The following is a 26029-nucleotide window of genomic DNA, read 5'->3' as shown; positions in this document are numbered from 1 at the left end:
TGCCATACATGGCAGAGGAGCGGCAGGGCCTGTACTACCTGCTGTTCTCCCTCTTTGGCCTGCAATACCCACCTCCCCTTGCAATGGTGTGAACATCTTGGTCACTGCAGGGCTGTATAGGAATATTTAGCCCACTTGCCTACCTTGGCTGTGGTAGCAGGATGGAACTGGATTAGGCTGATCTGGCTTTGGTTACCCAGGCTATAGGCTATCTTGGTCACTTTGGCATGACGGAGCTGCAAGGGAAATAGATAATGGCTGTTATGTGAATATAAGGAATAAGTGGGAAGGGGGAACCTCATAAGATAGGTTCTCATACATTCAGATTACCCCCAATAGGTTCATTTGGACACTTGGTGCTGAAATAATGTAAACAGTAGGTTTTTTTCTTATCTATTCTAGGATTACAATTTGATCTTCTATGAATGCAGTGCCTTGTCAGGTGACAACATGAATGAGTCTGTACTTCACCTGGCCAGGTAAGGAACAGATGGCTACTGTCAGGGCCGGCTCCAGGAATGCGGGGGCCCTTGGGCATTAGCCTGTCCCGGGCCCCTCTGCTTCCCTTCCGTGATCCCACGGATCACAAGACGAGCCTCCGAACCCCCCGCCATCCCCAGCGCTTCACCTACCTTTCTCTGCTGTTTGCGCAGGGTTGCCATCAATAAAGATGGCAGCTGAGGTTTCCGTAAGGGACTGAAGCCTTTGCTGCCATCTTTATTGATGGCAACCCTGCGCGAACAGCAGAGAAAGGTAGGTGAAGCACGTCCTGAGATCCGTGGGATTGTGGAAGGGGAGCGGAGGGTCCCTCAGAGCTGCGGGGCCCTCAGGCCAGTGCCCAACCTGGCCGCCCTTTGGAACCGGCCCTGGCTACTGACTATTTTATAGGTATAATTTCATATGTGTTGTTAATGACTTTTAAGTAAACTATCCTTGGCCAAGCATTATAAACATCTATAGAAGCCGATGACTATAGCAAAAGCCTCCACCATCACCCAATGACGGTTTGCTCAATTATTTACTCAAGTATTCCAGTCTTGGTGCTACAATGGGGTTGATGCTGAAACATGCTGTTTTGAGAGAATAGGGCACTTTCCATGGTGACAGCTATGGCTTCCTTTACATTTTCTTTTCTTTTAATAAACACGAACTTGGGAGTAACTCTAATTGAACAAAATGCAGCTTACTGAGTAGAGAAATATTGTAGAAGTTATTGTACATTCATATTGTAGAAATATGGTAGAAGTGACTGACTCTGACATGGTTACAGCAGCAGACCTCTCACAATGACACAAGTATGAGCATGCTAGCGATCAGCACCTAGCAATTATGGACAGGGAAGTAAAATGTATAGTTTGGATTTTGGAATTTCGAGAGATGGAAATAGGTATATGGAAATGGATTTGGAATAATGTGTCTCAAAGATTTCAGATGTAAAGGAAAATCAATTTAAGATTCAATACCAGTGGTATCTGACTCCATACAGACTTCCAAAATAAACTACACTAGATAAATGCTGGAGGTGCTCAAGTGCAAAAGCAGATTACAAATATTTTGGAAATGTTACAAATTACAAGGTCTGTTAACTGAAAGATATTGGAAAATTTAAAAGAAACCTCAGGTAGGTTTCTTGAATTATTCTTTCCTGTCGGTCTATCCTGTTTAGAATCTGTTACTCCATTTAAATTACCTACCATACTTATGGGGCTGTTACAAAATTTTCCCATGCATCTAGTCAAGTCTTTATAATATTTTCCTTATGCACTATTGGGCATGTATATACATATCATAGTGCTTTTTCTTCCTGATAATGATAACAATAATCGGAATGTATTTCATTGTCACTATGAAAAGACTTGTTAGCACATACTAGGGCACTGCAGAGCCCACCCTTATCTACCCTGTGGCTTTCATCCAACAGGGACCATCAGGCCGACGCATCCTGGGCTGACCTGGAGACCTAATTAAATTAATTAAACAAATTAAAGAGCCCTAACTAAATACAGCCAGGATAATACAAGCCCAAATTATACAGCCTAATACAGCCAGGAGGGGGGCAGGGGAAAGACTCCCCTGACCGAAAGCAAGGGTCAATTCTGCAGGGTGTTGTTTTGCAAGTGACTTTCCTGCAGGAAAAGCCAACTTACAGAGCAGCACCTGCATCCTACAGAATCTATGCCTCTGCTCAGCAGCTATTGAGCAGCAGCATTGATCCTGTGGGGCAGTACTCAGACAGGTGTGCATTGGGTCTACCCTCCCTGGGGAAGATGCAGCAGGTAGGTCTCAGCCTTTTCATGGGTTTTCCCTCCTGATGACTGCCTCTTTTTCTTGCCTGATGCCCTGCCCCCTGACTGCTCTGGATCACTCTGGGCCATCCAATCTGACCGATAGTGCTCTGTGGCTGTCTCAGCCTTTGGCTGAGCCTAAAAAACCCTCCAAATAAAACCAGTTTTGCTCAGGCCTCTGCTGAATCCAGTGCACAGCTCTAGTACAGCTCTAGTTGGTGTTTTACGAAGTACTGGGGAAACTGATTGAAGATGGAGCTGTCCAACTATTAGCCAAGATGGTTAACAGAACATCATCTTTACATTCTAGGACATGAGTATGTACTGGAGACAAAACCACAAAGGACAGCCACCACATTCAAGCTTTGCTTGTGGGCTTCCTTAGAGGCACAGGGCTATCTAGTGTTGCAAACAGAATGCTGTAAGCAGAATGTCCCTTGATTCAATTCAGCAAATCAATTTGTATGTTTCTTTTTGTAGGAATTTAAAAGAACAAGAAGACAAAGTGAAGGAAAAGACTATTCAGCTGCATCAAATGTCTAAGAAGAAGACTTGTTGTCTCAAATAGGGGAAATGAATGCCCCCCGTTTCCTATTAATAAAGAAACTTAATGTTTACCTGCTTCCAACTTCCATTGTTGTCTCACAGTACAGCCAGGAGCATTAACCAACAGTCGAAAACACCTGGAGAGCACCAGGTTGATGAAGGCTGCAGAACAGTATACTGAATTTTGCTAACAATTATTTGGCTTATGCTGTGTTGTAAATAATGATGAGGTAGAAATTCGATTCAGTTTGCATTTAAAGCCAAATCCATCAAATTCACACTTCCTGAAACAATAGGAGAACAGCAACACAGCCATCCTTTGAAATTCACGCGTCTTAATTTTGTGATACAAGCAAGCAGTGTTTACAAAAATGCATATATTAGGGGAATGTATGCAAAAATGAATGTAGTTGTGAAAATAACATACACAAAGTGTTTATTAGGAGAAAGTTGCACTAAAATGGTGAAGAATTTTCATGAAGTGAATTGCTGCAAAAATGTGGAGAATTTATGACTGGAAAAATTAGAAACTGAGAAAACGGAAATTGACAGATCCTCCCATCCCTAGTTGTAAGCACGTCCAGTTTACCGGCCCCTTCCATCTCTACTACTGCATTTTGCTTATGGTTTTCTCCTGGGAAAGATTAAAAAAAATAGCGCTGTGTGCTAAACCTCCAACCTCCATTTCATGAATTGCTTCACCCACACAAAGGAAAAGCTGATTTCACAAAAGGGAAAGAAGTTGGGAGTAAGGCTATTCTTGCTTGCCATCTAATGAGGTGAGTGAGTGGCGTGCGCTCCCTTTTTAAACATCTTTCTCTTAAGTTGTAAGAGAAATCTCTGGCACTCTTGATGGAATGACGTTTAAAATGAATCTCATGACTTCCTGTGATTATTCAGGTCTGTTGTGTTTGCTGAAATTTTGAAAGACACACATAAAAAGTATGTGTGTGATTCTGGGTAGATTTGAAAGAATTTTCCAGAAACGGCAGATTTAGGCCAATTCCCTCAGAACAGGGATATACCAAATTTTAGTGGGTGCATCCATGTCTAATTGCTTTGTGATTACTCCAGATAAATAAAACCATAATGCCATTTTGTTAGTGGAATGTTTTAATTGGGATATTCTGAAATCATTATAAGAACTATTGTTGGAATGAAAAACATAAATGAAACCATTTTAATCATTTCTCAATGAATTACTTGGAAAGTGGCTCATGATTGTCTTTATACCAATCTTGAGATAAAAAAGTTTCGAATAAGTTTTGAGATATACTGAGATACATACAAATCAAATAGTGATTTATTTGTCCAATTATAGATTCTTTTTAATTTGACTCTGTAGGATGAGGCCTGCAAGCCTTACAACTAAAATTACAAGCTCTACAGTTGGTACATTTTGATAAAGAAGGTGAAATAGAACATTTGATTCAGTCTCGATTGGAGATTTTTTCACAACTTTGAACAGAAAAGTCTACTCAATATTGTCTTTTCAGCATCTAAAAATGCCAAGAGGGTTTCTTTATTAGTTTGCTTCACTTTATCAATTAAGGCTGCAATTCTATATCCACTTACCTGGAATTAAGCCTCTTTGAACTCTCATTGGATAACCTTCTGGGTAAACAGAAGAATTTGCATTATTTATACCATGGTTTCCTTATGTTGTTTTTCATATTCCTATTCAATAAAAACTAATACATCTGAATGAACTTACTTATGTAATATATTGAAATGATTTGCTGATACTATTCTGAATCTTACATAATTATTTTACAGAGAAACTGTTCAGTAAGAAATTTGGACAGATGCATACCTTTAGGATTAAATCTACCATAACTTCTAATCTAGTAGTGCCTCTTCTTCCTTCCTTTGATGTCGTTCGCAGTGACTAAGATTTCCACAAAACATTTGTAGTAACTAGTTGTCTGACTATGAAGGCCAGGAGTTTTATGCTGCTTCAGTGTTCTAATGAATGTATGTTCATTACGTTCATGTATGTTCTTAGTAAATCATTTATCTAATTCTTCAACATGTGCTGCTCTCATTTTTTTGAAAACTGTAACTGTCAATTACTGCAGGTTGTTGATTTCAAATAAAATTATGGTAATTTTAGATTTCTTGCAATATCTTTATTAAAAAGTGCTCATTCCAAATTTGCTCTTTTTTAAAAAATGAGTATGATAATTTGTGTCATACCTTCAGCACGACAATACATTGGGATACAAGTAAAGCTTTTATGAAAGGCTTGATAATATAGAACATATCTTAAGAGGTTGTGAGAACAACAAAAAAGAGATGATCAGAGATTAGAAATATAAAAACTGATTGATATACATGAGAAATTGTTCACTAAAAACATAGTTACTTGAAACAAAGGTCTATCATGCTATACATTTTGCTAAACAAAAAACTTTCAAATAGTACATCAGAGAAACTTTGCACATATTGCAAAAAAGAACAATAGAAATGACAAACTTCCAATTTTTTTTAAAAAAAATATGGTTTAGCAGAACATCAGAAATAATGGAGGATTTAAAACAAATATTAAGGCTATCCAAATCAGAGGGCCAGTGCAGTGTAGTGGTTAAGGTGTTGGACTATGACTTAGGAGACAAGGGTTCGAATACCCACACGGCCATGAAGCTCACTGCGTGACCTTGGGCCAGTCACTGCCTCTCAGAGGAAGGCAATGGTAAACCCCCTCTGAATGCTGCTTACCATGAAAACCCTATTCATAGGGTCACCATAAGTCGGAATTGACTTGAAGGCAGCCCAGTTCCATTTTTCATCCAAATCAAGTAATCCAGATAATGTAAAAACAAACAAATTTATGCTGAGATGAAAATTCTAAAACTAACGGTCATAGATCAGCAATCGATAGATGCCCCAGTCACTGAAGAAGAGACAATTAATAACTTACTTGAAAACAAAGCTCCAGGACCAGATTGTCTAATGTCAAAATATTGTAGTCGTAAATATCTTAATAATGCTTATAAAAATAAATTAATAAACTAATACTAACTGCATGGGAAACATCTTACATGTGTATATCATTACTATATCATCACTAACTAGTGATTATAAAATAATTACTGTATCCTTGCAAAGCATTTTAATAATATTCTACACATATGCAACATGATCTGTGGGGCTTTTATTTTATGAACTACAGCATCAGAAGACTAATACATATGTTATGTATTAATGCTGTTTCTTGATGCTGGAAAGGGTTTTGCTAATCTAGAATGTTCTTTGAAACACTGAAAGCATATAACTTTGGATAGTTATATAAAATATATAAAAAACTGAATTCAGGCTATATACACAAATCCATAGGCTACGGATGCATGTCTCCTCAGCTCCAATGAGTTCAACTCCCAGGTAAGTGATTACAGCCTAAGATCTTAATGGAAATATGTCTAATTTCAGTTCAAATAAGGGTACATCAACTTTATTATTTGTCCTTGCACTGAAACCCTTAGCTATAAAAATATGAGAAAACCAAACAATGAGAGAGAAAAATTTAAAAAACATATATTTCAATGATATTATTTTGCTAATAATCACTCATATAACCTAAACCTAGCTACTGTGTAGATAAGGGAATATTTGGAAGAGACAGCAGAGATGACAAGAATAAGAAAAGCAATATATGGCACACGCATGCACGCATGAGAGAAAGTATGTGAATGTGTTTGTGGGAATCAGTGGATGTTAGAATAGATGTTTGATATTATGTCAATGTGTATGAATGGGGAAGGGCCACACTCAGAGCATCTGCTTTGCATGCAGGTTCAATCCTTACATCTCCAGGTGTGGCTATGAAAGTCTGAAATCCAGGAGAAGCACTGCAGTCAGTGAAAAAATACTGAGATAGATGGCTCAGTGTTCTCACTTGGTATATGATACTCTTTTGTGGATGCACATGAATGTGTGAAAGCGAAAGAATGAGGTAGCCCTGCTTTCTTTTGCATTGGCCCTGCCTACCATTGGCATGTGGCATCTGAAAGGTTAGCCACAAAAAGTTCCCCACCGCTCCTGACCACATACCTAAATTGAAAGCATGGGGCATTGTGGGTAAGCTAAAATCCTGCACCTAGGCAAGAAAAACTGAATTCTGAATCAATTAGGTCCTGGAGAAATAAAAAAACAAAGCAAACAATGATGAATGAATACAGAGCTTTTGTTTATTAAGTACATGTTTACAGCAAGAAAGATATACACAATTTCATAAAATGTTCTGAAAGTATCATATCAAAGACCCTGATGGTGAAATTTGAGGTTTCCATGCAATTTCCAAATATCACAATATAAATGACAATTCCAACGTTATCACTGTTGTTATTATTGAATCAGGAACCAAAATCCACTTTTACAACAGAGAAATAGAAAAAAACCCTAAAATAAATATTATTCTTGTAGCTGTGTAGTCCGCTTATTTATTTTAAATCACCTCCTAGCTTGGACTAACAAGTTGAAGCGTTTTTCAGAAACTACAGTGAACAAACAAGATTCTGTGGCTTCATTAAAAGATTTTGCTCATGTCTGGTTTCAGCACATTGTGTGTTCAGGACTGTAATATAATGTTGTCCCAACTAGACATCAATGGAAACAAACTAATTAAAAATAAATATTCATATTTTCAACCTGTGCAATAATGATATTCTATAATTTAATATTTAATATAATTCAGCCATCTACTCACAACAGTATGTCGTAAAATATCTTCTCAGTAAGAAGACTATAAACAGCATGCAAACCTTGAAAGAATCCCTAAATTTATAGTTCATATGCATGGTGGGTTGCGGGTTTGTTTTACAAAGAAGGCTGTTCACTTTAATTTGCCTAGACAAGCATAACATTCACAGTAGCTCGCCAATGCTTTGTGCTGTAAGGACAGTCAGATTTCCATTTCATATACCTTCAAGGGTTTTTTCTGGAAGTGATTGTTCCCAGGTTGAGATGTAGCAGATCAGGAATTGCTGCTCTTTTCTTCACTTTTGAAGACAGTTGCTTGTTAGCGCATTTTATAATAATTACATACAGAAATTTCACACAGCTGCCCTTTGAAATCCAAATCTACTGTAAAATCCAGGTCACGCTGCAATGCAAATTAAGGGGGAAAAATGTGGCATATTACTATATTATAGTACACGATGTGGGGCTGCCCTTGAGTGGAAGCGATTGCTTGCTGGGATATAGCCACCATGTTACCCTGTTGCTGAAAGAATAGCACTTTGCCTATTAGCCACAGTGCAAGTTCAAAGTGCTGGCATTGGTGTACAAAGCCCCATACAGCATGACCAAAATACCTGAAAGTCTTACCCCTTGTATACCCAGTCAATCATTATGCTCTGCAGGTGACAGTACAGCAGACACCATCTCATCAGGACATTTTGCACAACAGAGGAATGTACTTTCAGTATTGAACACCTACTCTTTGGAATTCACTCCCTTTAAATATTCCACAGACACCATCTATTTTGCCTTTTTGGTGCCTATGGAAGACCTTCCTTTTTCACAGGCATTTTCAGTAGAGACCTTATCCCAGTCTTCATTGCGCTGGAACAGTTTTTCAGATTTTTTAAAAATATTGATTAAAAAGGTTTTAAATATTGATTTTTAAAAATATTTTAAAGATGTTTTTATTGTTTATGTTTGCTGCTCTGGACTCATTCTGGGAGCAAGGGTGGTATAGAAATGTAATAACAAACAAATTGGAAGTCTCTCTCTTGCGCCTTTCATAAATTTATGAGATGGCCTTAGACCACTAGCCCCTTTGTCACACATATACCTGTCTGGCTTAGGTTAAGCTAATATTCACATTCACTAACGGGGCACAATTAAATCTGCTACATTGGGAAATATGCATCCCTTTGTTTGTGTGATGGCCTCACCATTATGACACACCTAACAGAAACCAGAAATACATCCCAAGGTTTTGGTACCCTAGTCCTAATGTCTCCCGCCATAAAACCATAAACTTTGTCTTGAAGACATAAAAATCTTGGATTTTGCATCAGTTACAAGCACTAAAATCACACATAACAAAGCCATAAACTACCCGTGTCGTAAATTGTTCATCAGCTCCAATTAGTCAGACACCTTTCTTTTATAAAAATTGAAAAACACTCCCAAATTCACAGTTTTTAGTATGTCCAGATAATACCAAATCGGGCTTCTACTGGGAGGATAGATGGGATACTAAAAAATAACTAAATAAAATTCTTATGCCTTGTAAGACTCAGGTAAATAAGCAAGGTACCTCAGCTCTATATCAAATAGGTTGCATCAGTGTGGTATTTCTATCAGGACTTCAGATCTGTCATTTTAAGATATATAATGCCTTAACTGGTTTTATTTTGATTTTATCCTGACCTTTTATTTTTCCTGTAAAGTTTAAATGAAATGAAATGTGTTAACTGAAAGAGCATTCCTGTACCTTAAATTTTCTGTGTGAAGGTGGGGCCTAATCCATCCCCCTTTAACATGGCATCTGTTTCAGGGAAAGTAAAGTGGCAGCTTAAATTGTCAGGCACAGCCTGCTACCTAGATGCCACACTTAGCCTTCTACCTTGAACAGAGCAAATGTGTTACACCTTGCTCAATTCATTCAGGCAATAGAGAAAAGTCTTTGGGACTTTGTTTGGGACTGTTTGGACTGTTTTTTCCCTACAAAAAGTAATGCCAATGTAGTAGGAAGAATTGTAGATGGTATCAAAAGCCCAGACCTACAGCATGCAGGCTCTTGCATGACTTTATTTAAACCTCTGCCTTCTCTGTTGGACGAAAGTGGGGAGGGGAGGTTAAAATAACAGCTGCTACTTTTACCTATTGAGTGCAAGTATGGGTCCCTCGCTTTTGGATATTGGCTTAAAGTGGTTTATGCTGACCCATCTTTAGGATATTTAGAACCTGTCCTGAAATATGTTTCATTATGTTTATGGTTCAAAGTTTTTATTACTAAACTGCAGCTAGTGCAAAATGCGGCAGCCAGGCTGTTGACGAGGACCTATCGGTCTGCGCATATAACACCTGTCCTGGCCCGCTTGCACTGGCTACCCATCTGTTTCCGAGCTAGATTCAAGGTGCTGGTTTTGACCTATAAAGCCTGATACGGTGTGGGACCGCAATACCTTGTGGAACGCCTCTCCCGCTATGAACCTACCCGTTCACTTCGTTCAGTATCTAAGGCCCTCCTCCGGGTACCAACTCATCAGGAAGCCCGGAGGACTGTTGTTAGATCTAGGGCCTTTTCTGTGGTGGCCCCCGAACTCTGGAACAGCTTACCTGAGGAGATACGCCTGGCGCCTACGGTACTTTCTTTTAGGCGCCAGGTTAAGACCTGGCTATACTCCCAGGCATTTTAATGTTTAATGTTTTACGTTTAACTTTGTTAGTTAACTTGCTGCTATGTGTCATTGATTTTATTATATCATTGTATTTTAATCCCAGAGAGCTACTAGCTATGGGCGGTCTAAAAATGAAACGAAATAAATAATAAATAATATTATGCCTATGAATTTCTTTGATATATAAGATTGTTGTTGTTGTTATGTGCCTTCCAGTTGATTACGTCTTATGGTGACCCTATGAAAGCTGCTGTTTGGCCTTCCTCTTTTTCAACTCCCTTCTGTTTTCCCCAGCATTATTGTCTTTTCTAGTGAATAATGTCTTCTCATTATGTATCCAAAGTTCTTGGTCCGTTCCATCATCCAATGTATGTTTGCAATATGATCTCTGGTACCTCTTCCCTTTCTGACACTGATATCTGACATTTCTCACTCCATAAATAATCTGAATGTTATGAACTGTAACAATACTGATGAAAAGGTCTACAAACATTGGGCTGAGTAGTGATTCTGCTAACTAATTAAGCCCTGAGATTGTATGCTCTGGGGGTTGTATGCTATGTGTGTGTGTGGGGAATCCAGACTAGATTTGTGGGGGTAACTGTATAGGTCCTGGGTGTAGTATATGCATCTCTGTGCGATGGAGTGTTGCCTGCTGCCCTCCAAGAGGTGGTGGTACATCCACTTAGTTAAAAAGCCTACTTGGGATCCAATGGATTGTAATAACTGTAGATGAGTCGCAACACCACTTTCTTGGCAAAGATGGTGGAGAAGTTGGTTGTGGAACAACTGCAGGCATTCCTGGATGAGACTAATTACCTCGATCCACTACAATCTGAGTTAAACCAGTTTCAGAGTTGAATCAGCCTTGGTCACCCTGATAGATTACCTTTATTGTGAGAGACAAATGCACCTCTATTTCTCCGTAACATCTGCATCAGGAGAGTGTGAAAGCACTGAACAGCATAGTCTAATGGCAGTGGTGGACTGGATGAAGGCTAAACTGTGCTTGAATCCTGGGAAGACAGAGGCTCTTTGGGTGGTTATTCCCATATCCAGGAGGTAGGCATTACCTATTCTGGATGGGGTCACACTCCCTCTGAAGGAACGAGTGCATAGTTTGAAGGTACTCCTAGATACATCTATCACTAGAGGCTCAAGTACCCTCTATGCCTAGGACTGCCCTATACCCGCTTTGTCTGGTTCATGAGCTATGGCTGTTCCTGGACAGGGCTAGCCCGACCACTGTAGTCCATGCATTGATAATGTTGAGGCTATATTACTGCAGTGTGCTCTGTGTGGGACTACCATTGGACATGGTTCTGAAGCTCCAGCTGGTGCAGAATGTGGCTGATGGGGCACATGTGACACCATTGTTAAAACATCTGCATTGGCTACACATCCACTACCAAGCCAGGTTCAAGGTCCTTGTATTAAAGTACAAAGCCCTGAACATCTTAGGTCCAGGGTATCTTGGTGACCACCTGAATTCTTATCCCACTTCAATCTCCGAGTTCATCTGCCAGAACACCCTTGGTGAGGCTTATCTTACAGGAAGAGCTTGAGCCTTTAGTGTTATCAGCCCAGTAATGTGGAATGCTCCGCAAAGGTTCAGCAGGAACCTTCTATCCTGATTTTTAAACACCTGCTGAAAACTTCTCTATGTCACCAGGCTTATACAAAGAATTCAGACAATATCTTTCTACTATACTTAGTTAACTGATTTCTGATTTTAAAACTTTTATTTAGTTTTATTCTGTATTTATATATGCTGTAATTGCTTTGATTTTTACAAAAAGAATAGCGGTATATAAATATTTTTATAAATAAATAAATGTGAATCACTTTGTGAGGCCCACTCAAAAAGTGGTACATAAATACCTTAAATAATAATAATATTAATATCCATATTAGGGTAGATAGGAAGGAGAGCTGCAAACTTAAAGAGAAAAATGTAAAGAAGGCTAAAAAGATGGAAGTAAAGAGATAACAACAGTTTCTCACATTGCAATGGAAAACATGGATAGTCTTTCCATTTGCCTGAGAAGAAATAGGAGACAGATATACAGGACTCGTGGATATATGTACTTTTAGAAAATAACTCAGGGAGTAAGCAGCAAAGTTTAGCTACAGCCTGAAAGTTCTAGAACATGGAGGTTGCACGTGTGGAAACATTTGAATTTAGCATATCTTGGACATGGTTTTACCCGACTTTTTACTACAGCTGTCATTGTTTCTGTGGAAAACATGCATTATAATTGCTTTGACATTTATGCAGTAGCCACCTTTAAGACTGAGTTACAGTTAGTCATGTGTGCTAGAATGCATGTACTTCTACCCAGGCAAACAAGAGCTGAAATTTAAAGAACCTGTCATGACTCAAAATTTACAGCAGCCATTCAAGAAGTGGAAGACTGTAACCCTAAGGAAAGAGGTCTTTTAGATTCTTTAGAAGTAGGAAATTCTATTTGCTTTGCATTTAAAGCCTGTTATATCATATATATATATATATATATAATGAATATACATGTATAAAAATATGAGAAATTGCTTGCAAACATGTGTACATTTGTTTATTAGAAAAATTTGCACTAAAATGCTGAAGAATTTTCATTAGGATTTTTTTAAAAAAAATCTGAATTTAAGATTGGAAAAAATGAGAAACTGATAACCTAAATTGACAGAATCATAGAATGAGTCTCTACAGAGATGGAACATCAGGCAGAGAGAAGAGGAGGTATAGAAGGGCTGGAAGATCTTGCATGTTTGATAACCATTGGTATGGAGCAGTGTGCGTGACTGTATCGCGCTTGTGCACCCAGGCATGTTTCCCTTCATTATAAAGGGCCTCAGCAAATATCTATGGAAGGGAGAGACCTCTCCATGCTTCACATGCCCCCCTCACATCTTCACAAAGCCACCATCACCCACTGCACAACCAAGTGCCAGCTTAAGACTGGAGGCCAGGCCTCTAGCATGATCAGCAATGGGGAGGGCTTTAGGACCTGGGAATCACGCACAATCCCAAGCATCATGGCATTCACATAGCTGGGCAATGCAGACTGCTATCTCTTTGATGGAGTACTGAGAGAGGCAATTCCAGTAAGTGTGGGGGCACTTCGCAGGTGACAGGATCAGGATCCATATAGGGCCCCCAGGATGGCAGGGAAGCCCAACAGGGAGAAGAACTCATCCTTTAGCTGGATAAACACCTCCTCCATTTTCGGGAAGTGGATCCACATGCACCACCATGGCTCCAGGGAGGCCAACAGGCACCTGGGAGACAGGGTGGTCAACCCACTGGAAGTCCCCTGTGGCCAGGTAGTGAAGGCCTAGGAGCATTTTCTGCAGCACAAGGCTGTTTCTGTGGGCATGGTGCCAGGCTTCCAGGTGAGGGGCCAGAATCAGATCCTCAGTGGACTCTCTGCAGCCAGAAGAACTGGCAGCATTGCAGGTCAGTCACGGCGAAAGCCTGGAGGCAGGCAGTACTGTTGTGACACTTCCACACTTGGTGACATGCCTGAACAGGTTGACAAAGAGGATGGGCAAGTGCAGGTCATACAGATGCAGCACATCAGGCACAGGTGGGGGCAAATTATGGTGGGCCACACTGTGGTTGGAGGGGCACAGTCAGGGATGAGTGATGCCTCCCCGCCTGGTGACACCTAGGCCCAGAATGTTGGGAGATGGTGGGATTGGGAGCGTGCTGGCCCTAGGCACTACTCAAAGTCCCTCCTGGGTGCATCACATCCTTGCCTGTCAGCCCAGACATACCATGAGGGAGGGAAACTTAGCTCTGAAGGAGATCCATGTGTTGTCAGCTGGCAGTAGAGTCACATTCCTTGAAGGCTCCCTGGAGCTTGGCTGCCTAGCTTTGAGTGCTATGAGGCCTCTACTTGTCTCTGGGAGCGCAATCAGGCTTACATCATCCTATCCAATCACAAGCATGATTGGACAGCAAAGCCCCGCTGCTCCTCTCCAATCCCATTTTCTCCATCCTCATTTGCAGTCATAGCTGTCAATAAAACACAGAGACTCAGTGTTTTCCTTACTTGGTGTGTGATCACACTACAATTGGAGAAGCAAGGTTGTTCCTCACTGGGGCTTGTGCTGATTTGCAGGAAGAGCTATAGTGTAATGTCATTTGAAACAGTGTTTCCCCTGTCCCACGGTTAATGGCTGAGCATAATGGCCTGTGGGTGGGTGGGTGTGTCTGTGGGTGGGTTTGTGGGTGTCTGTGGTGGACTTCTGCAGCCCAACAGCCAGCCACGGAGATGTCGACACTAGCTGCTTTTAAAAACTCCAAATTTACAAGTTTTACTTGTAAATGAATATCTGGAAATGTGTTATCTGCCCCTTACAACGCAGCAGCTGACTCAGCCTAATCTGTATTCATCTATTTCTAACCCAAATGGCTTAAAAGGACACAATGATCAATGGTGAATCTACCCTTCCTAAAGCCTCTGTTCATTTCCCAAGATATTTTCATCTAGCCAAGAGGCTAGCCTCAAGTTCAAATAACTAGCATCCAACACCCATTATCAACAGTAAACTGACTATAATTTGATGGATCCTCCCTGCCCTTTTTTAAACACTGGTATCACAATAGCTCTAGTCACACTACAGGCAATTGGTCAGAATTATTAATAAATAAATAAATTTGCCAAAAGGGAAGCCCACCAATCTATATTCACCTTCAAAATTTCAGGGGGTATTATATATTCCAGGAGCCTTTCCTGATTTGGGATGAATAATAAGATATTTTGTTTCAAGCTGCATAACTGGAGTCTGTGACGGTCCTTCCCCGGCTCTCCCTGTCAGGTTACTACCTGCTCGTGGCTACTGCCTGTCACTAGGCACCACCAGGGACTCCACCAGTCCAGACCGCCCTTTTTTATGGTTTCTCTCTCCGCTCTAGCATAGACCTCACCAGATTCCCCCTTCTTGGCAGCACCACCAGTCACGTTCTATAACCAGTATCCCCAGAGACTCTGCCTGAGTCTCTCTCAATCAGGTTACCTCTGTGACTGCGTGCTTAAGCTGTCCCAATCCCTTTGTATCAATGCAAATACATATATTTCTGGTTTGCTCTGAATACTTGCGGTGTTATTCTTCCCTTCCCCGCTGCCACCATTTGTTACAGTTCCCCTTCAGCCTTGGTCATTACCTTGCCCTCCCTTCTGGTCTGTGAAACCCCAGCCCAGGAACAGGCCTTTGGTAAACCAAAAGTATTTATTAAATAACAAAGATAACAAAGATTACTTTAAAAGGCACTTAAGCATATGGTTACATCTATTCCTGAGGTACTGGTCTTAGTATTAATCCGAACTCCACCCTCTCCTCACATCCACCAACTCTCCACACAATCTCCTCTCAAAACCCACAAAAAAACCCTCTCAAGTCCGCCAACGTCCACCCAGATTTACCTGTCATTCTTCCTTTTATACGTTCAGCCATTTTAAACATTCAGCCAATCATCCAGCATTCTACTGCCCATTCACTCCCCCTTCCTCTTTCATTCCACTTACCATGTATCTCCTATCCAAACAGCACTTACCATATATACACTAATAGAGGAACATCACAGAGTCCACACTGGCAAATTGTTTAAAGAAGAAAAACCATTTGTTGGTCACTCCATGAACATGTCATTTGAAAGAAATATCTCTCCCAAATGTCAGCAGGGATATTACAACTGAGGCCGACCAGGTACCCAAGGCTACTAGTTACTAGTTTCCAAAAAAGTTTTGAATTGTTATTTAATGTGGAGTCAATCCATGCCTTCCACCCTCTTTTGAACTGCTTGTTTCTTGGTTTTAGCAAGCAGTAATTTATACTGCTTTTTAAGCAATTCACTTTCTTTTGAGCTTTTATCATACCTGAAAACATTTCTTACCCCCGCCATAAACCAGATGAAAAAACTGTTGTATTTGGGGCAATTCTTGCATTGAAATCCCTCATTGATTGGGAAATTTAGATTTTAATTCTATTATATATGTCTCCAAATCTTCTCAGACCGGTTTTATACCATTCCTAGTGGGAAGAAGGGGATGTAAACACTGATGAGCCAAAGATACATGGATCTAAACTCAAGTAAACCACCCATGGCAATTCTTCCACATGACGGAAACCATCCTTTCCCCATTTCCATGCTCAGCAAATAGCCTTCTTTACCAAATAGCCATTCAAATCAATTTTCTTAGTAAACCAAGTTTCCTGAATAAACATCTTAAAAATCCAAAACCTCAGAATCCCTTTGTTCAGAGGCCAAGACAGCTATGTTCCAGATCACAGAGTTGGAGTGACAAAGATAAGGGTTTAAAACATACTTTTCTTCTGGGACAAGGGAAACTCTAGGCTCATTTACTGTGTGGAATATATCCTGCTTTGCTCTTTGCTGGTTTAAATTATAATACAGATCAGATCAGTCTGAGTTTTCTCCAGGATAATGAGTTTACAAATACCTTTATTTTTTTAATCAGAGCTTAAATCCACATGGTATACAGCTAAGGGAATATTATTCTCAAAAAATCTAGTAATCACCAAACCCATGTTTAGACACTTATCCTTTATTTCTTTAGTAACCAAATCCTGAATGTCACCACAGAACATGCATGATGGTAATCATAGAATAAATACTCTAATATCCCACGTATTAGGAATTTGTGGGATTGCTTTAGCCACTAATTGTAAAAAATGTATTTTACGCTGTAACTGAGAAAGCATGCCCTTAGGTTTTGGAAAATTAATTAATTTTGATGGTTCAAAATCAATTCCAACTTTTGAGGTGTTGTTAATTTTGTTCCTTCTTGTATGTTGTTCATTGAACCTGCCCTGAAATGGAGGACATATTGCCATGGATCTTGTATTTCGTCTGCAGTAACCACTAAATCATGCCCATGTGGACAAGGGTGATTCTAAATCTTTTAGATCTGCAGACCTAAAATCACTAGATTGCGTCACTGTTCTTAGATTTCTTCTAGGTTGGGTTTAGTATCTTCTTTGGTGTGTCCTCTAATAATTTAAAAAGTCTATTAAAATCTATTATATTGTTTATTCTTTTTTACTTTTCCTAGCAGTTTTGATTTTTAATGCTTTTTGCTGGCATTTCCTTTTGTCTCTTTTCCTTTTCCTTCTTAGGTTTTATGTATCCTACACCTTTTTGATGATCACATACACATTTCTCACTTCTCACGGGTTCACTTTTAGCATAGAATCATAGGATAGTAGAGTTGGAAGGGGCCTATAAGGCCATCAAGTCCAACCCCCCGCTCAATGCAGGAATCCAAATTAAAGCATTACCGACAGATGGCTGTCCAGATGCCTCTTGAATGCCTCCAGTGTCGGAGAGCCCACTACCTCTCTAGGTAATTGGTTCCATTGTCGTATGGCTCTAATAGTTAGGAAGTTTTTCCTGATGTGCAGGAACTTCCTGCAACTTGAGCCCATTATTCCGTGTCCTGCACTTTGGGATGATTGAGAAGAGATCCCGGCCCTCCTCTATGTGACAACCTTTCATGTACGTGAAGAGTGCTATCCTATCTCCCCTCAGCTCTTCTGCAGGCTAAACATGCCCAGTTCTTTCAGTCTCTCCTCATAGGGCTTTGTTTCATCCAGCCCACATTGAGCTAGCTTGTTAATCAGAATATCATGGGGCACTTTGTCAAAAGCTTTGCTGAAGTCAAGGTATATTATGTCCACAGCATTCCCACAGTCTACAAGGGAGGTTACCCGGTCAAAAAATGTGATAAGATTAGTTTGGCAGGATTTGTTCTTTATAAATCCATGTTGGCTCCTAGTAAGTACTGCCTTGTTTTCAAGGTGCTTACAGATTGACTACTTTATAATCTGCTCCAGAGTTTTTCCAGGGATTGATGTTAGGTTGACTGGTCTGTAGTTCCCTGATTCCTCCTTTTTGCCCTTTTTGAAGATAGGGACAACATTAGCTCTCCTCCAGTCATCCGGCACTTCAGCAGTCCTCCATGATTTTGCAAAGATAATAGACAGCAGTTCTGAGAGTTCTTCAGCCAGTTCCTTCAATACTCTAGGATGTAGTTTATTGGGCCCTGCTGATTTGAACTCGTTCAAAGTGATTAGGTATTCCTTGACCATTTTTCTATCAATCTCAAGCTCCAATCCTGCCCCTTCTACTTCATGTTTCCCGGGAGGGTCATAGACCCTTTTTTGGGAGAAGACTGAGCCAAAGTAGGAATTGAGCACTTCTGCCTTTTCTCTGTCATCTGTTATTTTGCCATTCTCATTGAGTATCTGTGCCACCATTTCTTTTCTCTGTCTTTTACTATGGACATACCTGAAGAAAGCTTTTTTGTTGCTTTTAGCATCCCTCGCTAGCCTCAGCTCATTCTCAGCTTTAGCCTTCCTGACACCATCCCTGCAATTCCGTGATACCTGCCTGTACTCTTCCTTTGTGGACTGGCCTTCTTTCCACTTCCTGTATGTCTCCTTTTTTGTTTTCAGGTCATCTCTACATATTTTGTGAAGACACATTGGCTTCTTTTGTTGTTTCTCCCCCTTTTTCTTTGTTGGAATTGCTTGCCATGGCACTTTTAGAATTTCCTTTTTTAGAAACTCCCACCCATCTTGGACTCCTTTTCTCATTAGGGTCGCTTGCCATGGAACCGTACTTACCATTGTTCTGAGTTTATTAAAATCAGCTTTCCTGAAGTCCAGGGTGAGCGTATGGCTACCCTCAGCTTTTGCTTCTGTTAAAATCAAGAATTCAAGTATGGTGTGGTCACTTTCCCCCAGAGTTCCCGTAACTGCCACTTCATCAACCAAATCATCTCTATTGGAAAGAATCAAGTCCAGGATAGCTGATTCTCTGGTTGATTCCTCCACCTTCTGTAGGAGAAAGTTATCCCAACACAAGTCAGAAATTTCTTGGAGGGACCGTGTTTGGTAGAATTTGTCTCCCAACAGATATCAGGATAATTGAAATCCCCCATTACTAGTACATCATGCCTCCTCGAAACATTGGCAATTTGCTTTTCAAAAGTTACATTCTCCTCTTCTCCTTGATTGGGTGGTCGGTAGTAGACTCCAAGCACCACATTCCTTTTATTACTTGCCCCATTAATTTTAATCCAGATACTCTCGGTGGAGCTACCAAGCTCATCTTCCTGTATTCTGTGCAGGGATATATATTTTTAACATATAGCGCGACTCCACCTCCCTTTTTATTACTTCTGTTCTTTTTGAACAAGTTATATCTTTCAGTTGCTGTATTCCAGTCGTGGGAGTCATCCCACCAAGTTTCAGTTAAACCTATCAAGTCGTAATTGCCCTCCTGTATTCAAGTTCGTCCTGCTTGTTTCCCATGCTCTGCGCATTAGTATACAGGCATCGAAGACCGTGTGATTTATGGCTTGGCTTCCTTACTACATTTTTCTGAGGACTCTCACTGGTCCCTATTACAGCCGATCTCTCTGTTCCCGTTACTGTGCACAAGCCTTCATCAGTCGTTACCACCAAGTTTATGTCCCCTCCCCCTTAGGATTCAGTTTAAAGCCCTCCTGATGAACTTGTCCATGCTGTGGCCAAAGATATTCTTCCCAGTCCTTGTGAGATGCAACCCATCACTTGCCAACAATCCATCTTCCAAGAAGCATAGCCCGTGGTCCCAGAATCCAAATCTCTCACGTCGGCACCACCTTCGTAGCCATTCATTAACACTATTTTTCTTTCACTTTCTACTCCTCTTCTAAGTACTGGAAGGATGGATGAAAAAACTATCTGGTCCCCAAAGTCCTTGAGTTTTCTGATGTGATTTCTTCATAGCTTCGTTTGGCAGTATCATTTGTTCCTACATGGATGAGGAAAAAGGGATACCTGTCGGTGGCCTTGATGAGTGATGGCAACCCTTCCATCACATCTCTAATCTGTCCTCCTGGTAGACAGCATACCTGGCGAGTCCACGGATCTTCTCTACATACTTGGGTTTCGGTCCATGCAGTAGGAAGTCTCCCACTACTAGTACTCTTCTCTTCTTCTTTTAACTTCTAACTTCTTTTAGGACACACCAGCCTCTCTCTTACATAGTTCAGCCAAAATAGCTCTAACATAACACTCTTTATTAGTTCTTTGATTCTCAGAGTATTTCTTAGATATCATTTCTTTTATGTCTGAGATTCTCTGTGTAGAAGATCTTTCTTGTCCATCCACGTTCAGACAGGAGACTTGATTTAAATCCTCAGGACTCACATTGCCCCACAAAGATCTGAAATCACTCCATATATATTGGATCACCTCATAGGCTGTTTTCTCGCCATTATACATGTGAGAGGTTTATGAATCCACATTTCACAGTCTTCCCTTCAATAAAGAGCCTGAGCTCCTCCATTCCCCAGGGGTTAATCCCTCTGATTTTTCAACCTGGGCAATTTCAGTTGCTAAATCTGTCTCTCCTTGTAAATGCCCCTTCTAATGTTTCAAGTGTTACAAAGCTATTCCATGCACCATCCACAGATTAATCAAGAATACCTGTATGAGACCTAAGTTCTTCTTTCTTTCCTCTGAGGAAGGTCAGGCCCTACAAGGGGGGGGGAGACCCCAAGCTTTTAGTCTCCTGCTTTGTCAGAACCATACTGAAATGACAGGTGACAGTATTTTTGCAGATTATTCAGATTAAATGAAAAAAATTAAACAATTGGAAGCTTTTCCTGAAGAGCCCCTCATGAATAACCATGATTTAATGCTTCCCAAGTTGTACAACTCCCAAGTTTTAGGGGCAAGGACACCCTTTCAGGAGCTCTCTATTAGTAGGCGTGGCGCAGAGTGGTAAGCGGCGGTAACGCAGCTGAAAGCTCTGCTCACGGCCGGAGTTCGATTCCAACGGAAGGAGGAAGTGGAATCTCCGGTAAAAGGGGTCGAGGTCCACTCAGCCTTCCATCCATCCGTGGTCGGTAAAATGAGTACCCGGCATATGCTGGGGGGTAAAGAAAGGCCGGGGAAGGAACTGGCAATCCCACCCCATATATACGGTCTGCCTAGTAAACGTCACAAGACGTCACTCTAAGAGTCGGAAACGACTCGCACTACAAGTGCGGGGACACCTTTACCTTTACAACACTTACGGTAAGTGTATTTTCTTTTAAGTAAGTAAATATTTTCTTTTAGCTCATAATAACCTTGCTGTTTAGTTTCTTCTGTCAAAAGCTCCACAACAGAGTGGAGCAACATTTAAAATTTCTGTAGAAACAACAGGGAACTCATATCTTACAAATCTGCTACCCATGCATGGCCTAAAATAAACAATACGTACTAAAATATACCATCAAAAAACAGGGCAGCTAAGAATAACAGAGTAAGTTAAAAATAAACAGTTATTTAAAAATGCCTGGGCAAATAAGTAAGTCTTAACCAGGTCCTAAAATAATAATATTGGTGCTTAATAACATATCTGTATTGGGCAGGCATTATATAGATGAGGTACCACCATGGAGAAGGCTCTATCCTGTGTTGCCCCATAATGAGCTGTCCCCAGAAATGTAATCGCAATAAGAGCCTCCTCTGGAGATTTTAAGACACAGGCTCTCTTCTAGGTATTTGAGACAATCAGATGTGGCCTGTTGTTGCTAAAGACAAATAAAGCCAGACAGTATGAAAGCACAGCTTTTGATGTATTTTCTTAGCAGTACAAAAATATCTCTCAGGGGAGAGGGAATCTTTCAAATGATGATGAAAATGTTCACCAATGACTCCCTTCTTTCATAAGAGCCTGCTGAATCAGGCCAAACGTCCATGTAAGTCTACTACTCTGTTCGCACAGTATCCAATCAGGTGTCCATGGGAAGCCCACAAGTATAACGTCAGAGCAACAGTGCTTGCCTCACCTGTGATCCCTAGGAAATGGCATTCAGACACATACTATCTCCGACAGTAGAGATAGAACACAGCCATTTTTCAGTTCACTACAGAATGGAAATAGTCCTATGACACTGTGTACATTTGAGATAAAACTATCATTTCACAGTTTGCCCCCAATATTTTCATTAAATTAATTCAAAATTTCATGGACGAAGAAACCATAAGAAGTGAATTTTCATAGCATATTGCTCTCTCAAACTATTTGGAAACTAGAAAAAAACAAGATCTTTCCTATTCAACAATCACATTCTACACTTCTCCAGTTACTATCTGTCCCCCTCTATAAAAACAGTTGACTAGCAAAACATGCAATTAATACAGATAGAGGCATACTTGCTGTGTTAGACACTGTAATTGTCTCACTATTTACCAATACTCATGCTATCTTAGCCAAATCTTTGTTGTTGTTTTTATCTCATAATGATACGATTTTTGTGCATTACTAAGGGAAACTTTGTGTATTCTGTCGTTATGGTGCATGTTATATAAGTCATGGATCACTGTGCTCCCTTCTCTCTAATAGGCCAGTTTCACATGTTTACATCTGGTAATCCTTATAGCATTTTCCTGTTGGTATCATTCTGAAAGTGGCTGCAGTTGCTGGCAACAGTGACAGCCAGCAGAAGAGGAGGAAGTGGCGTGCATTAGTCTTGTGGAAGAGCAATCATTTCTATACTGTTACTTAGATGCAAGTCCCACTGAACTCACTGGGGCTTGCTTTTCAAATAGATTTGCACAGGAAGGATTGTTTTATTTTTTAACTAGAACAACTGAGTATCCTTGAAACAAGATTGGTTGTTGAAGAAATTCAGAACCAAATTTTTAAACTGACTGGCTTATCAGTCAAATAGTTCCTAAAGGGTTACAGTAAAATCATTCCATACACATACTTTAGCAAGTTAAAGTAATCAAAATCTGAACATGTGTCATGGTGGTAAGTTCAATGTTGTGGATTGCAGCCTAAAACTCTAATTGGTATATTAGCCATTGGAGAGCCTTCAGGTAATGGTTCCAGATCTGTGTGGATTGAAAATCTGCTGAACAGGTTTTGCAGAGAACTGAGTGTATATTACAAAGGAGACTTAGGAAAGAAAAGATTAGGATAAGAAACAATGGCAGAAGAATCAGTCTTCAAAGCTTCCCTTGGGAAACTGGATGGAACTAACTATCCCCTGTGGAGTGTTCAAGTTGAAAGATACCTGGAAGTAGAAAGTTTATAGAGAATCCTACCTCAAGAAATACCTGCAGCCAAGGACCAAGAAGCTGCAGTGGCGATGGCCATGTGAGATTTCAAAAGTTATGAATATTTTTATGGCATGTCTAAATGATCTCAATGAATGACTGGAATGTGAAGACTTGAAGGCTGTGAAGGCTAAAGAGACTTGGGAAAATCATATGCAAATGCACCAAAAGTCTTCCAAAAATATGTTATGTTCATGTATAAAATGCTGTTCACGGAGAAAAACTACCAATCAAACCTCTTGAACAGCATCTTGACACATTATCCTTAATATGAGATCTGGAAAGATGTGGACAATCTTTAGTCGAGGAACAGGAATTAGCAATTCAAACAAATCATTCCAAGAATCTATAGCATTTATGAAAGAATTTTAAGGTGGATTAGGAATAAGTACTGTGAAAATGTTAATGAACTGTCACAAAGGAAAAATCACAAAGGAAAAGATCAGGGCAGCAGTAAAGCAGAGACTGCCCAAGGAAACTTACTGCACAGCGGAGGCAGTCAGCCAAGGAAGAGCTGGAAGCTCTTTTGAAACCAAGTCTGAATGATTTAAAGCAAGGTAAAAGCTCACTTTCGCTCAGGTAGAATCACGCCCATGCAGCACAGAGCACTGAGCAAACTATACTAAACTAAGCTCTGCTAATTTACTAAAACCCTGATTGATATACTAGCCATTGGACAGCCATCAAAATCCATAGTTTCTAAACTGATTATCTAAATTCAAATATGTAAGCCCAACTTACCACATTTTTTTCATTTGGTTTCATGGCTATAGTTCCATAGATTTCTTCACCCCTTCGTACAATTAAGTAGTCCTCCAAGTAGAAGACAGTTTGCTTCCAGTGGGTATAAGGAGCATCTGGTGCTACAAAAGGAAATGGCTTTATTGTAAGAAATTGTGTATTTCCCGATATTTAAATTATCAGGGTTTTTTTTGCAGCCAGTTAGCCAAATGACCTTGAAGCTTTTCAGCAAGCCATGCTTTGAAAAGCAGTTTGTTCTTAACAAATTCCATATTCTTAGTTTCCCCCAAACCCTTTTTTTATATTTACATCAATAAAATGGGGATTTAACACAGTATTGCCACTCTTTCATTGCTGCCATTAAAATTGATTGTGCATCTTTGTTAATTTGCAAAATTTGAATGTTAGAAAGGGGACTGCCATCAGTGAAGGGGATTGAGGCAAAGTTCCATTGAAAGACACAATCCAATGTGACAACACATTCCAGAAGAAATATACACATTGGTTTATTTAAAAGGTGTCATTAATACAGCATTTGAGAAGGGAAATAAAATCCTCCACCTGTGGTATGTCTATATATATATAGACTTTTACAAGCACTAGGACAGGCAGGACATATTACATTAAACAGAACATCACCTGCAGGTCCTGCAATATAGTTTTCATCATCGAGTGCAAAAGACCAGGATGTCATATTCAATACGTAGGAAAGACCACAACTGACCTACGCATGCAATTTTGACAAAAAAAGTGGAGCAACCAATTGCAAAGCATTTTAACATCAATGGTCACAGCCTGTTGGACTTTTTCATTACAGCGATAGAGATGCCAGCAGATCCAGCAGCATTGACCAAAAGGGAGAACTTTTGGATTTACTCTCTGGACACATTGGCACCACATGGCCGTAACCTGGAGGACAGTACGAGCATCACTTAGCTTCTGCCAATGAAGCCCCTCTGAGCATTCCATCCTCAAAGCTCTATAACTGCCACCTTGGTAACAGCATTTGTATGTTGGCAGCTGATGAAGGCGGAAGCTGAAACGTTTGTTAATACAATAAAAACCTCAGTGAGGAACTCAGAAGTTGAACAACAAACTTAAGCCACCTATCACCAATCCAGGGTCTCATCCTTGTCACTCCAAACACTGTATCACCTGTGTGTACCTCAAGGAGACAGCCACTTTTACAAGCACTAGGACAGGCAGGACATATTACATCAAACAGAACATCACCTGCAGGTCCTGCAATATAGTTTATGTCATCGAATGCAAAAGACCAGGATGTTATATCCAATACGTAGGAAAGACCACAACTGACCTACGCACGCGCTTCAGGAACCACAAATCGGCAATTTTGACAAAAAAAGTGGAGCAACCAGTTGCAAAGCATTTTAACATCGAGGGTCACAGCCTGTTGGACTTTTCCGTTACAGCGATAGAGATGCCAGCAGATCCAGCAGCACTGACCAAAAGGGAGAATGTTGGAATTACTCTCATTGGCACCACATGGCCGTAACCTGGAGGACAGTACGAGCATCACTTAGCTTCTGTCAATGAAGCCCCTCTGAGCATTCCATCCTCAAAGCTCTATAACTGCCACCTTGGTAACAGCATTTGTATGTTGGCAGCTGATGAAGGCGGAAGCTGAAACGTTTTGTTAATGCAATAAAAGCCTCTGTTTTGTTAATCACAATTACGTTCATATATATTTTAGGTGATTAACGGAATCCTTATAGGGATCCAGAGCAAGCTTGAGTGAAGTTCTGTTTGTTGCTTTCAAAACTGTCTTGTAAATATTGCTTTAGGTAATAAGCCAGGACTATCATAAGGCATAGACCTTATGCAGCCTTTGCCTGCTCCTAGGGTTCCACTCTGTTACATCATGGTCAAAATGTTTTTTTACTCCCTCCTGCCAAGGACCCTCCAAAAAGTTTGAGAGTGGTGGGGGCACCAGTCACAAAATGGCTGCCATGGGGG

General features: G+C 40.3%; 2 protein-coding genes across 14 annotated transcripts in view; one reads left to right on the top strand and one right to left on the bottom strand.

Annotated features, from left to right (window-relative positions):
- The window catches only part of CRACR2A (calcium release activated channel regulator 2A), a 184679-nt gene extending 179810 nt beyond the window's left edge, over nt 1–4869 (top strand). For 5 of the 6 annotated variants that reach the window (XM_061582583.1, XM_061582582.1, XM_061582581.1 and 2 more), the window contains 2 exons: nt 403–479; nt 2766–4869. In XM_061582583.1, the coding sequence (XP_061438567.1) occupies nt 403–479; nt 2766–2853 (165 nt within the window). In that variant the 3' untranslated portion in view covers nt 2854–4869. Of the gene's footprint in view, nt 1–402; nt 480–2765 lie in introns of those variants that run through there. The other variant, XR_009757629.1, reaches the window with a different exon arrangement.
- A 2127-nt stretch (nt 4870–6996) lies between these two features.
- Nucleotides 6997–26029, bottom strand: part of PRMT8 (protein arginine methyltransferase 8) — a 167022-nt gene continuing 147989 nt past the window's right edge. For 7 of the 8 annotated variants that reach the window (XM_061582569.1, XM_061582576.1, XM_061582571.1 and 4 more), the window contains 2 exons: nt 24053–24174; nt 6997–7932 (listed from right to left, as the gene is read on the bottom strand). In XM_061582569.1, coding sequence (XP_061438553.1) covers nt 7849–7932; nt 24053–24174 — 206 coding nt within the window. In that variant the 3' untranslated portion in view covers nt 6997–7848. Of the gene's footprint in view, nt 7933–13892; nt 14199–24052; nt 24175–26029 lie in introns of those variants that run through there. The other variant, XM_061582575.1, reaches the window with a different exon arrangement.

Source organism: Rhineura floridana, chromosome 8 (assembly GCF_030035675.1).
Source record: "Rhineura floridana isolate rRhiFlo1 chromosome 8, rRhiFlo1.hap2, whole genome shotgun sequence".
Lineage (NCBI taxonomy): Eukaryota > Metazoa > Chordata > Lepidosauria > Squamata > Rhineuridae > Rhineura > Rhineura floridana.
Note: the sequence above shows the minus strand (reverse complement) of the source record. Positions and strands in the feature narration are given on the sequence as shown.